Source organism: Mastigoproctus giganteus, chromosome 13, assembly GCF_048544385.1.
Source record: "Mastigoproctus giganteus isolate SK-2022 chromosome 13, ASM4854438v1, whole genome shotgun sequence".
Classification (NCBI taxonomy): domain Eukaryota; kingdom Metazoa; phylum Arthropoda; class Arachnida; order Uropygi; family Thelyphonidae; genus Mastigoproctus; species Mastigoproctus giganteus.
The window spans coordinates 152243965-152257974 of record NC_143587.1 but is presented as its reverse complement, the minus strand read 5'-3'; the positions used below and the strand labels follow the sequence as shown (position 1 = coordinate 152257974).

Genomic DNA, 14010 nt, shown 5'->3' with positions numbered 1-14010 from the left:
CAGTTTTCTCTCTAACTGCTCAATGTGGGTGATGGGAATTGGCTCTGTTCTCTGTCTTCTAACTTCTCCGTTAATGGTGGTGTTCCTTAAGGTTCTTTAGTTCTTTCTCCCACTCTTTTCCTCTAGTATATTAATGACCTTTTATTGACTAGAAATCATATCCATAGTTTAGTTTATGATAGCACATTGCAATTATACCTTCCAGTTTTAAAAACCTTGCCCTGCACGAATAGCCTCAACTTCTTGAATATCCACTACAATTCCTTAAATGCTGATCTCCAGTGAACTAATATTCCTTTATAATCAGTTCCTTTATAACATCCAGTTCCTTTATAACATCATGTTTGTTAAGGGGAGATCTTGCCTGACCAATCTGATTGGAAACTATGATGTTATAAAGGAACTGGACGCAAAAGATAATTTTGATATTATATACTTTGATTTCAGGACAGCTTTTGATACTGTTGCACATAAAAGGTTGCTCTACAAATTGGAGCATTGTGGCATTAAAGGAATGTTGCTGCTATGGATAAAGGGATGGTTGAATGGGAGAAGACAGAGTGTTTTTTTTTTTTTTTAATGAAAACCCCTAACATGAAAGGTATTAGAACCCATAGTACTTAGTACCATGCATGGGTTGGAGGTTGACAAGATATTTGTTGACATTAGATTTGAACTTCTGTAGATTATGATTTGCAGGACATACATATGAAGGAAAAGCTGAATGAATAAATTAGAAAGAAGAAAAGTTGGTTCTGTGAGTTTGAAGTTGGACAGTAAAAGGATGTTGACTGGTTGCGGCATGTGTTCAGACTGCTTTGTAAGAGAGATCGGGGATTATAGAAGCCACTTCAGAAGAACAGTGCCCATGGAAGTATCTATAGAAAAGGCATGCAGCAGAAACAGAATGTCTGTGTGAGAGAGAGAGAGAGAGAGAGAGAGAGAGAGAGAGAGAGAGAGAGAGAGAGAGAGAGTGTGTGTTTCTGTTAGAGATAGGTCATTAATTAACCTAACTGCCCACTGAATGGAATCTAGAAGCCTGAGAGAAGTTTTGGGGACAATGCCTCAGATGTGGGAACAATATTCCATGGTAGGGTGGATTTGTGATTTGTAGAGAGTGAACAGCTGTTTGGAAGAAAAGTAATGCTGAGAGTGAAAGAGAAAACCCAGTTTTTTAGATGCAGAGGAAGCAATTTTAGTAATGTGCTTATGTCAAGAGAGATTAGAAGTCAGGGTAATCCCTAATAGAGATAGTATCTTGCCTAGAAATCGGAGTGACATTGAAGATAAGCTTAGGAGCAGAAGAATCCTTTTTGTGAGATATAATGCAGGACTGAGTTTTAGAAGGATTGAAATCAACTAAGTTATCTTTTCCCCACTGGAGGATTACCTGGAGATCAGCATTTAAGGATTTGGTAGTGGATATTCGAGAAGTTCATGCTGTTTGAGGAGGGCAAGGTTTCTCAAATTGAAAGGTGGAAAGCAATGTGCTATCATAAGCAAAACTATATATATAGTTTTGCTGAAGAGAGCACATAGATAGGATTTCTGGTCAATGGAAGAATGTCATTAATATACAAAAGGAAAAGAGGGGAGAAAGAACTGAACCTTGTGGAACACAAGCATTAGTGGAGAAATTAGAAGACAGAGCCATCTACAATCACCTGCATTGAGCGGTCAGAGAGAAAACTGGATAACCATTACAAAAAACAGTAGGCCAATCATAATTGTTTTCTGCAGCAGCATTTTCGAGAGGAAACCAGAGAGGGTACTACTCTTTAGCATTAGCATTAGTAGAGGCATTTGATGCAAGAAAACAAGCTTATGCAGCATCAGCCAAAAAAAAAAAAAAACACACCACTTCCACTTCACCCCTCTGTTCGTTCGAAATACCTGTCCAGCTGAGCCATAAACTTAATTAGGCTATCAACTTCCATGACAAGGGATGGAAGTCTGTTCCACCAACCAACCACCCGCTGTCTAAAGGCAAATTTCCACATGTCTATCCTACATCTGTCTTTCCTCAATTTGAATTTATGCCCTCTCAGGTGATTATTCTGAGCAAGAGGAAGAATCCCATCAGCATTGAGCATGCTCAAACCATTCAAGGCTTTATACACCTCTATCACAGTACCTCGCTGATGCCTAGTCTCCACACACTGTAATTTGCAAAACTTAAGCCTTTCTTCGTAAGAGCACCCCTTTGTTCCATTCACTAATCTTGTTGCCCTTCTCTGTACTCGTTCCAGCAGCTCTACATCCTTCTTGATGTAGAAACCTCCAGACTTGTATACAGTATTCAAGGTGTGGCCTGACCATTGCTTTATACAAGGGAATAATCACCTCCCTATCCCTGCTAGAAAAATTCCAGTATATCATTGATAAGACACCATGAGCTACTCTTGCAGCCCTTCTGCACTGCTCAGAGAACTTCATATCTGCCTGCCCAATTACCCCCAGGTCCTTTTCATTCTCTACCACTGTCAGTGTAGTATCACAGAGTTGATACGTTGCTCTAGGGGTTGCTGTTTCCCATATGTAGTACTTTACATTTGTCAATGTTAAACTTCATTTGCCACCTCTCAGCCTATCTGCTCAACCTTTCCAGATCCTGTTGCAGCAGCATAGCATCAGTAGCATCCTTAACAACCCTGCCAACCTTTGTATTGTCTGCAAACTTGGACATTAAGCTTGATATACCATCATCAATATTATTTATAAATACAGAAAACAACAATGGACCCAACACTGAACCCTGAGGGACTCCACTAATAACATTAGCCCACAATGAGCAGTGTCCATTAATTACCACTCTCTGTCTTCTGCCACTCAACCATCCCTTTATCCATAGCAACAATTTGCCACCAATGCCACACTGCTCCAATTTGTGCAGCAGTCTTCCATGTGCAACAGTATCAAAAGCCTTTCTAAGATACAAATATATAATATCAAAGTTATTCCCTGCATCCAATTCTTTTGTGACTACATCATAGTATCCAATCAAATTGGTCAGGCAAGACCTTCCCTTAACAAAACCATGCTGTGTCTGAGCTATAACTGAATTCTTGTCAAGATGATCCTGCAGTGCTTCTTTAACCAGTGCTTCTATTAATTTTCCTGGAACAGAAGTTAAACTCACAGGTCTATAATTACTTGTGTCAGCCTTTGATCCTCCTTTGTGAATTGGGGTTACATTTGCACATCTCCAATCTGTGGGTACCTCCCCTGAGTCCATGGAAGCTCTCATAATTATGGCTAACGGGTTACTTACTTCCTTTGCTGCCTCTTTTAATATAACTGGATAGATCCCATCCACTCCAGGTGCCTTTCTTGTATTTATCTTCAGCAATTTCTCCTCCACTTTACTCTCAATTATTACAAGATCATCTAGCTCACTGCCAGTGTTTAGTTCATCTATGACCAAATATGGAGGATGCGGAAAGGTCAAGGAATGACCACCGCATATCCCAGAGCAATATGACCTTAGTTGCTAATGCTCCTAAAAATAACATATAATAATAATAATAACTTCATCTATGGCATTCCCCTTCCTGACTAACTCCTCATGTGTGAATGTAGTTGCAAAATATTGATTTAGTTTGTTAGCTACCTGAGCAGGATCATGAACAGTTGAACCATCGATATCAAATGGACCAATCTGATTCATCCCCTTCCTTCTAGAGTTTACATAAGTAAAGAACTCCTTGCTGTTTTTCTTTGCATCCTTGCCAAAGATTTCTCGTAATCTGCCTTTGCCTGCCTAACTTCCTTTGTAACTTGGTTACAGATCAACTTATATCTGTCATAGGCTTCTGTGTCACATGTTAATTCATATGTATCCCATGCATTTTTCTTCTCTGCTATATGTCTCATTAGTTCATCTGACATCCATTTAGGCCTGAACCTTGAACAATATTTCTTAGTTGGTATGTAAAGCCTAGTAGCTTCCAAGATAAGTTCCTTGAATGCTTCCCATTTTGAGTTTGCTGTTTTTGCTGCCTTTATGAAAGCAATAACCCTTCCCTTTACCCCTGATGGTAGTTACCCCATTGAGTAAATCCCAGTTCAGCACACTGTGATCACTGCCACCTAGTGGTTCCTGTCTGCAGATTCTTAATGCATGAAGAATCACTACTGATAATCAAATCAAGAGTATTGCTCCCTCTAGTTGCCTCCCGAACATGCTGATTTAGAAAACAATCATCCAATAAATCCACAAAAGCCTTGCTAGTGTGTGAGTGACCAACCCACAAATTCCAGTCAATGTCTGGGAAATTAAAATCCCCCATTATAAGACTCTCTGATTTACTGGCCCACTCTATTTCACTGTACTGTTTCTTATTATACTCATCAGAGTCATTAGGCCTATAGCACACTCCTACTCTGAATTTTGATCTCCCAATGCTTATGTCACACCAAACTGACTCGACACTGCACCGTCCATTGATTTCGACTGGCTTCACTTCCTTGGATTTTGTGTTTCTTAAGTAATAGCATAACCCCTCCTCCCTTCCTATCCTGTCTATCCTTTCTGTAGACGTTGTATCCCCAAATTCCAGTTCTACATTACTTATATCTGTGTGACACCACGTCTCTGATATCCCAACAATATCCGCCTTTGATGCTTTGAGCAATACCTCAAATTCATCAAATTTATTTACCCAACTCCTTGCATTGGTGTTGGTGTACACGCAAGTATACATGCACCTGTTCTTTTTCTTAGCTACCCTAACACAACCCATGTGTTTACTTGTACCCCAATGACTCCCAGCAGTCTCTGAAATATCCTGCATCTTATTTTCCAAGCTGCTGCTCATTCCAATAGAAGCAGTGCAAGAATCACTTTCACCTCTGCCAGTGGCTACTGTTAATCTATTAGTCCTTGTATCCCCACAATCTAGCAGTTTTCCAACCCACCTAACACTGCCTCGATAGCATCAGCAAACATTTAAGTGTATCCCATCCCTGTAGAAGCAGTTTCTCTTGTTAACAAGTACAGACCAGGCTGAAAAAAATTCTACCCCTTGCACAATCTTTCCAGGGCTGAATTGATCGACAGGGCTCTCATCATATACTCCCTCCTATTGTGTCTGGTCAGAATTGTTAAAATTTAAAATAATCTTAATAATTTGTTTATTTTCAGTATGCTGCCCAGAAAACCATTTTGGCCCAAATTGTGAACCTTGTTTTGGAAGTCTAGGAATACCATGTAGTGGACATGGATTTTGTAAGGTATGTGTCTTTTTTGTACACTAATTTAAATTTGATTACAGAGTTTATTTTTATGTACTGTTTCACTACAATATGCAATACTAACACTAATAGTGCAGATTGCAAACTGCTGCTTTAGAAATATATTGATGTTAACACTAACTTCTTTTGATATTATTTTCTCTTCTGTTAATTAATTTTTATTTAACCATAAATAATTTAATTTAATTTGGTCCGTGAGGCTGTCACGTACATTGTCTCTAGTATGAGAAGCTGGGTTTGCTACTTGAGAGTTTAATGATGGAACTGGTATTCAGGTGACACACTTGAGTCAAGTGGATGGAATTTTTGGGAAGTCCAGCTGTTTTGTGACAACCATATTCTCTGCTTGCACCTTCATGATAGTGGAACTGTTAATGACCTTGGGTATAACACCCATGTGCAAGTCGTGAAATACAGCACCTAGTATACTGAAGGTGACCACCCAGATGTGAACCAACGTAAGAAGAGGTTGAGATGTGGTGTCCACACCACATGAAAGAAAACGACCCCCTGCATTACAAGGCAATACTAGGTGTTAGACTCATCAAAAGGTGCATAATATCACTTTGCTTATTGAAGGCCCGAAGTAGTGGAGCCTGTGTTTAGTCTCCACATCAAAGCTCCAGCAAACTTCCTGTCTCTTCCATCATGCAGTATGATTGATATCTTTTAAGGTTATGATGGACATCATGGTGAGATCCAATCTTCCTTACATTTTGAGGGTATAGCTTTAAAACAGTGTTTGCAAGACAGTCGCTAGATAGTTAACTGGATGAAATCTGTTGGTAACTCTCTAGGAGGCTTCTGGATCAGCTAGTGTATAATCTTGCTGCCTCTACTTTGCCAAATTGTAACTGGGGGAGTCAGAGTTGTGTGTGTGCCCACACATGCATGCAGGAGGCATTGTGGAGGCCATGTTATGAAGCAGCTGAGTATATTCTTGCGATGTGTACGCTATATCCAAAAATTTCATTGTTCATACGTGTCCTCCCTTTTCATTCTACTGAATACATTGTAAATTTAAAATTTGTAATCTTTCTAAAGTTCAGATTTTATTTTAATAAAGGTTGCTACAAAATCCACTTACAATACAAAGTCCAAGGATATCGTGACCCAGACGGAAATACCTGCAGGCATTTCTGGTGTGAATTATGAGTTCATTATTTGTATTTCCTGTAGCCTGTATTCTAAGATTGGTCTAGTGGACAAACCTAGCTCAACTGACAATTCTTTTCTTTGCACCTAATGTAAGGAGCATACAGATCTAAAATTAGAACTTCGTCATTACAATAAGAAGAATATGACTGATTGAAGAAACAAGTGCTTGTCCTAGAAACAAATGTAACTGGAAGTTGGTCATGGACTCAACTATCTTATGACTTGTCAAGTGTTGCACCTCCGATTCTGGTTGCAGGTAAGAATAGTCGAGTGCAAACTGCTCTGGTTGAAGGTGATCTAGTTTTATTGGGAGAATCTATTGTCAGCAAAACAGGTAATATATTTTGTAATAAAGATAGGTGGACCAGAACCAGGATGTGTTTGCCATGAGCAACAATTGATGTTACCATGAGATTGTCAGATTTTAAGGGGGACAAATAGAGCATTATTATTCGTGTGGGGGACTAATGATATTAAACAAACATGTCCTGACTATTTGTTGGATAAATATAGGGCCATGCTGAAAAAAAATGTCACAAGTTATGTCAGAATGTGTATGTGTTTGCAATTCTGCCCAGACACATTAGGAGGGACTGTATGCTGAAAGTCTAATGTTGATTAACTTGAGACTTATGGAATCTGCAGGACTCTGGTGGGAAATTTTTATCAGCATGGCTTGTACTCGTAAGTAGAAGGAATCTTGGTTGTAGGAATAGGTATTCATTTGAACAAAGTTTGTGCAAGGATTTTTGCCAGTATCATTGAGGATACCTTAAGGGTTCAGGAAACTGCTATTTATGGATAGAAGGGAAATGCATGCATTTCCTTCAAGAATTCTTGTTTGTTGTCACAACAGCCAATGTTGGCAAGATCTTCCGAGGATAGCAAAGTTTCAGATAAGCAGGATGAGATGTCAGGGTAGTAAACTGTAGAAGAAGACTTAGTCTTAACTGTGTCTATAGGTCAGGAGTGTGTCAATAAAATGGCTGAATTTGAACTCCTGGTTAGACAACTAATAATGACATAATAGAGCTAACAGAAATGTGGTGCTACTCAGAAATTGGGGATGATGAGTTCCATTATGGTATGTATAATGTATATAGGAAAGGTAGGGAAGATATAAAGGGTGGTGGTGGTGGTGTCATGCTTCTTATCAAAAGCAGTCTGAGTGTGAAAAGAGCATTTGCTGAGTCTGAAAAGTTACATTGGCCAGCATAGAATGTGTTGTGGGATATCTAGGAAATAAACTCATACACTGACCATTGAACAAAATTTTTACTGTAACTAAAATTTTTACAAATAGTATAAAAACAAATTATTTACAATAAACTAATGATTGTATATTGCGGAATACTAAAAACTGTAATAAAAGATTGTTTACCATAAAATAAGCTAAAATATAAAATTAAAAGCGCTAAAAACCTGGAGCTTTCGAGAGCGTCAGCTCTCTTCTTCAACAGTAATATGACTTTCTGCAACATCTCCTTAAATAGCAGGTTTAAGGAGATGTTGCAGAACCTGCTATTTAAGGAGATGTTGCAGAAAGTCATATTACTGTTGAAGAAGAGAGCTGACGCTCTCGAAAGCTCCAGGTTTTTAGCACTTTTAATTTTATATTTTAGCTTATTTTATGGTAAACGATCTTTTATTACAGTTTTTAGTATTCCGCAATATACAATCATTAGTTTATTGTAAATAATTTGTTTTTATACTATTTGTAAAAATTTTAGTTACAGTAAAAATTTTGTTCAATGGTCGGTGTATGAGTTTATTTCCTAGATATGAGTTTTCCCGACCTCAGAGGCCTCTTTCAGGATGTGTTGTGGGAGTTAGTTTGAAGCAAAGGTGTTGTGAGAGTAATGTACAGACCAGAAGATTGTGAAGAATATGATGAGAGTGTTTACATGCAAATGGAATGGGCAAGCAAGTGCGAATGTCTTATTATGGGTGACTTTGCCCCAGATTGATTGAAATAAGTGGAAGGGAAACTTACCATGAGGAAAATCTTTTCTAAGTAAATTGGATAATTATTATTTGTACCAGCATGTCAGAAATAATACTAGGGGTGGGAATGTGTTCTTGACCTCATCATTACTCATGAATTTGGTGACATTGGAGGGCTGAAAATACAAGAATCATTGGCAGGTAGTGGTCACACAGTCATCAGTTGGATGATGAAGAAAGATGTTGCAGTAGTTAAAGATAAAGACATGGATTTTAATTTTAATGTTTAAAGCACTATAAGGGCACCTATTAATTGGGTGGATTGCAGAGTGAGGGCAAATACACTTAAATTATGGAATATGTTAAAAGCACAGATGCATTAGCGTAGTGGCATGTGACGGAAGAAAGCACACTTATACAGCATCAGCCAAAACAAACCCTTCCCAATTCACCTATCCATAAACTCCAAGAGTTTGTTCAGTTCTTCCTTGAATATGTTTAAGCTATCAACTTCCACAACAACAGATGGAAGTTTTTCCAGAAATCAACCACTCCCTGGTTAAAGGCAAATTTCTGCACATCTATTCTGCAACTGTCTTTCCTCAATTTTTGAATTTATGCCCCCTAAGTGCATAATCTGAGCAATAGGAAGAATTCCATACGTTTGAGCTTTCTCAAACCATTCAATGCATTATACACCTCAATCATATCACCTCAAAGGTGCCTAGTCTCCAGACGCTGCAATTTGCAGAACTTAAGCCTTTGGTAAGAGCATTCCTTTGTTTCCCTCACCAATCTTGTTACCCTTCTCTGTACTCATTCCAGCAGCTCTACATCCTTCCAAAAATGATGTCTCCAGATCTGTATGGAGTATTCAAGGTGTGGCCTGACCATTGCTTTATACAAAGGGGTAATCATCTCCTTATCCCTACTAGCAAAGTTCATGTATATTATTGACAAGACCCCATGAGCTGCTCTGGCAACCTGTCTGAACTTCTCTGAAAACTTCATATCTGATTGCACATTTCTCCACGTCATTTTCATTATCCACTATCCTGAGTGTAGTACCACACAGTTGGTATATTACTCTCCGGTTACTGTTACCCATATGTAGTATTTTGCATTTGTGAATTTTAAACTTCAGTTTCCATCTACCAGCCCATCTACTCAGTTTTTCTAGATCCTGTTGCAGCAGTGTACCATCATTACTGTCATTAACAACCATGCCAACCTTTGTATCATCTGCAAACTTGGATGTTAATTCATCAATATCATTGATAAATATAGAAAACAACCATGGTCCTGCCACCGATCCCCGAGGACTCCACTAATAATATTAGTCCATGAAAAGCAGTGTCTATTGATTACCACTCTCTGTCTTCTCACACTCAACATCCCTTTAACCATAGCAGCAACTTGCCCTTAATGCCATACTGCTCCAACTTGTACAGTAGTCTTCCATGTGCATCAGTATCAAAAGCTTTCCTGAAATCCAAGTATATGATATCAAAATTCTTTTTTGCATCCAGTTCTTTTGTGGCCACATCATAGTATCCGATCAAATTGATTAGGCAAGATTTCAACTTAACAAACCCATGCTGTGTCTGGACTATGACTGCACTCCTGTTGAAATGATCCTACATTGCTTCTTTAACTGGAACCTAAAAAACTAATAGGTCTAATTACTCATGTCACCCTTTGATTCTCCTTTGTGAATTAGGGATACATTTGCATTTAACCAGTCTGTGGGGACCGCCCATGAATCAAAGGATATTCTCACAATTATGGGTAAGGGTTTAATTATGACAGCATCCTTGGATTCAGGGGAGGCCCCCATGGACTGTAAATGTGCAAATGTATTCCCAATTCACAAAGAGGTGGAACAAAGGGTGATATGAATAATTACAGACCTGTTAGTTTAATTTCTGTTCCTGGCAAAATAATGGATTCACTGGTTAAAGAAGCAATGCAGGATTATCTAGACAAGATTGCAGTTATACTCAGACACATCATGTGGCCAGGAACTCATACTTTTTAGAAAATATTGCAGGAAGAGATGCCAAAATGGATGAATGTGAAGCTGGCTGGTCAAATAGAGTAGAAAAAGATAGCATGGGATATTTACAGTTATGAAAGTACTGGAGCACATGAAAAATACAAGTTGATTTGTAATAATACCACAGATAAAGTTAGAAGTCAGGGCTGTGTATGAGAAAGCACTGCCTAAGAGAACAAAGAATGGGAACAAGGAATTTTTTTTATGCATGTGAATACAAGGAAGGAAAGAGCAAATCAGATCTTATGCATTGGGTATGGGAAAGTCTTAGACAACCCAGCTGATGTTGCAGATGAATTGAACAGATACATGCATGGCATCTGTCTTTTTGTGAAGAACCTTTATGACCCTTCATGCTGAGAAGAGGCTGTGCAAGTGAGGCTGGGTCACATGAAAATAGTGATATCAAATTGACAGATGATTGTTTATTAGAAAAGGTTTCGTGCATAAAGGCAAATAAGTCTCCTGGAGTTGATGGCATGTACCCAATAATTTGTTGAGGAGGCTTCCATCCTGCAGTGGGTTGATAATGGCTGCACTTTACTTACCCAATAATATTGAGTTAAGCTGCCAGGGAGTGCACTGAATCAAAAGTTAGTTATGAGAGCATTTTTGGACTTAGGCAGGAGAGATTCCTTTGGAGTGTGCAAGTGCCAACATGTTATCAATACATAAAGGCAGTGCTATGATTGAAGTTGGAGATTTCAACATAGCCACAGACCTGTTAGTCATTCTTCAGTGGTAGAGAAAATCTTACAAACAATGGTTAGCATTAGCAGTAGTAGTAGTAGTAGTAGTAGTGGCATGTGATGCAAGAAAGCAAATGTATGAGCTTATGCAACATCAGCCAAAAAAAAAAAAAAAAAAAAAAATCACACCATTCCCTCCAAATGCCTGTCCAGTTCCACCTTAAATTTATTCAACCTATCAACTTCCACAACGACACATGGAAGTTTGTTCCAGCAATTAACCACCCGCTGGCTAAAGGCAAATTTCCACACATCTATTCTACATCTGTCCTTTCGTAATTTGAATTTATGTCCCCTTAGGTTCGTAATCTGAACAAGTGGAAGGATCCCATCAGAATTCAGCGTGCTGAACCCATTCAAGGCCTTATACACCTCAATCAGATCGCCGCGCAGGTGCCTAGTCTCCAGCCACTGCAATTTGCAGAACTTAAGCCTCTCTTGATAAGAGGATCCCTTCATTCCCCTCACCAATCTTGTTGCCCTTCTCTGTACACGCTCAAGTAAATTTACATCCTTCCTAAAATGAGGCCTCCAGACCTGTATGCAGTACTCAAGGTGTGGCCTGACCATTGCCTTATATAGAGGGATAATCACCTCCTTTTCCCTGCTAGCAAAATTCCTATATATCATTGATAAAACCCCATGACCTGCCCTGGCAGCCTGTCTGCATTGCTTAGAAAACTTCATATCTGCCTGCACAATTACTCCCAGGTCTTTTTCATTTTCTACCACCTTAAGTGTAGTACCACATAGTTGGTACGTTTCTCTGGGGTTACTTCTACCCATATGCAGTACTTTGCATTTGTCAAGGTTAAACTTCAGTTTCCACTTCTTAGCCCATCTGCCCAAATTATCTAGATCCTCTTGCAGTAGCACACTGCCATTACTGTCATTAACAACCCTGCCAACCTTTGTATCATCTGAAGACTTCGACATTAAGCCTGATATACCTTCATCAATATCATTGATAAATATACAAAACAACAGTGGACCTAACACCGAACCCTGTGGGACTCCACTAATAACATTAGTCCAAGAAGAGCAGCACCCATTGATTACCACCCTCTGTCTTCTCGCACTTAACCATCCTTTTATCCATTGTAGCAACTTACCCTTAATACCATTCTGCTCCAATTTGTACAATAGTCTTCCATGCGCAACAGTGTCAAAAGCTTTCCTGAAATCCAAATATATGATATCAAAATTATTTTTTGCATCCAGTTCCTTTGTAACCATATCATAATATCCTATCAAATTTGTCAGACAAGACTTTCCCTTAACAAACCCATGCTGTGTCTAAATTATTGCTGCAGTCTTGTCTAGATGATCCTGCAATGCATCTTTAACCAGCGACTCCATTATTTTACCCGGAACAGAAGTTAAACTAACTGGTCTGTAATTACTCGTGTCACCCTTTGATCCCCCTTTGTGAATTGGGGATACATTTGCACATCTCCAGTCCGTGGGAACCTCCCCTGAGTCCAAGGATGCTCTCATAATTATGGCCAAGGGTTTGCTTAGTTGCTTTGCTGCCTCCTTTAATATAACTGGATAGATCCCGTCCACCCCAGGTGCTTTTCTTACGTTTAACTTCAACAATTTCTCTTCCACTTTGCTCTCAGTTGCATAGTGGCATATAATGCAAGAAAGCCAGCTTATACAGCATCAACCAGAAGGGGGGAAAGGGAAAAATCCATTTCCCATTCACCTCTCCATCCAGTCCTAAATTTTGACTAGCTCTTCCTTGAATTTATTTAAGCTATCAACTTCCACAATGACAGATAGAAATTTGTTCCAGCAGTCAACCATTTGCTGGCTAAGTGCAAATTTCTGCACATTATTCTGCAACTGTCTTGCTTCAGTTTGAATTTATGTCCCCTCAGTTGCGTCACCTGAGTAAGAGGGTGCATCCCATCAGCATTGAGCTTGCTCAAACCATTTAAGGCCTTAAACACCTCAATCAGATCACCTCGCAGGTGCCTAGTCTCCAGATGCTGCAATTTGCAGAACTTAAGCCTTTCTTGGAAAGAGCACCCCTTTGTTCCCCTCATCAATCTCGTTGCCCTTCTATGTACCCATTCCAGCAGCTCTATATCATTTCCTGAAATGAGGCCTCCAGACTTCTGTGCAGTCTTCAAGATGCAGCCCAACCACTGCCTTATACAAAGGGATAATCACCTCCTTATCCCTGCTAGCAAAGTTTCTGTATATCATTGACAAGACCCCATGAGCTGCTCTGGCAGCCTGTCTGCACTGCTCTGAAAACGTCTTATCTGATGCATACGATTACCCCCAGATCTTTTTTATTGTACCTACACTCAGGGTAGATCCTGTTGCAGCCGCATACTGTTGTTACTGTCATTATAATAATAATAAATTTTCTGTTTATACTCCGGGACGACCAAACGGTCAGAGGAGTTCACAAATAGACAGAATACAAGAAACAGCACCGTATTCAGTAGTCACGGGCTTGAACCCCGGTCACTCAAGGCACGTGTACTTATGCACCCGCGCGCCTGCCCACTAGGCTACGGCGGCCTACAATATTTTTCAGTTTTGTAGAGCAATATCATGTAAAATTATAACTATAACTACGGTAATACTTTGCTATTAGACTTCATTAACAACTCTGCCTACCTTTGTATGATCTACAAACTTGGATATTAAGTCTGATATACCTTCATCAATATCATTGATAAATATAGAAAACAACAATAGGCCCAACACTGAACCCTGGGGTACTCCATTAATAATGTTAGTCCATGAAGAACAGTGTCCATTGATTTCTGCCTTCTGTCTTCTTCCGCTCAACTATCCATTGTAGCAACTTGTCCTTAATGCCATACTGCT

At 39.3% G+C, this 14010-nt stretch overlaps 1 protein-coding gene across 2 annotated transcripts in view; it reads left to right on the top strand.

Moving 5' to 3' along the window:
- LOC150076526 (cysteine-rich with EGF-like domain protein 2) overlaps positions 1-14010 on the top strand; it is a 250244-nt gene that overhangs the window by 110144 nt on the left and 126090 nt on the right. For both annotated transcript variants that reach the window (XM_090387978.1, XM_090387979.1), the window contains exon 6: positions 5144-5232. In XM_090387978.1, the coding sequence (XP_090244104.1) occupies positions 5144-5232 (89 nt within the window). The remainder of the gene's footprint in view (positions 1-5143; positions 5233-14010) is intronic.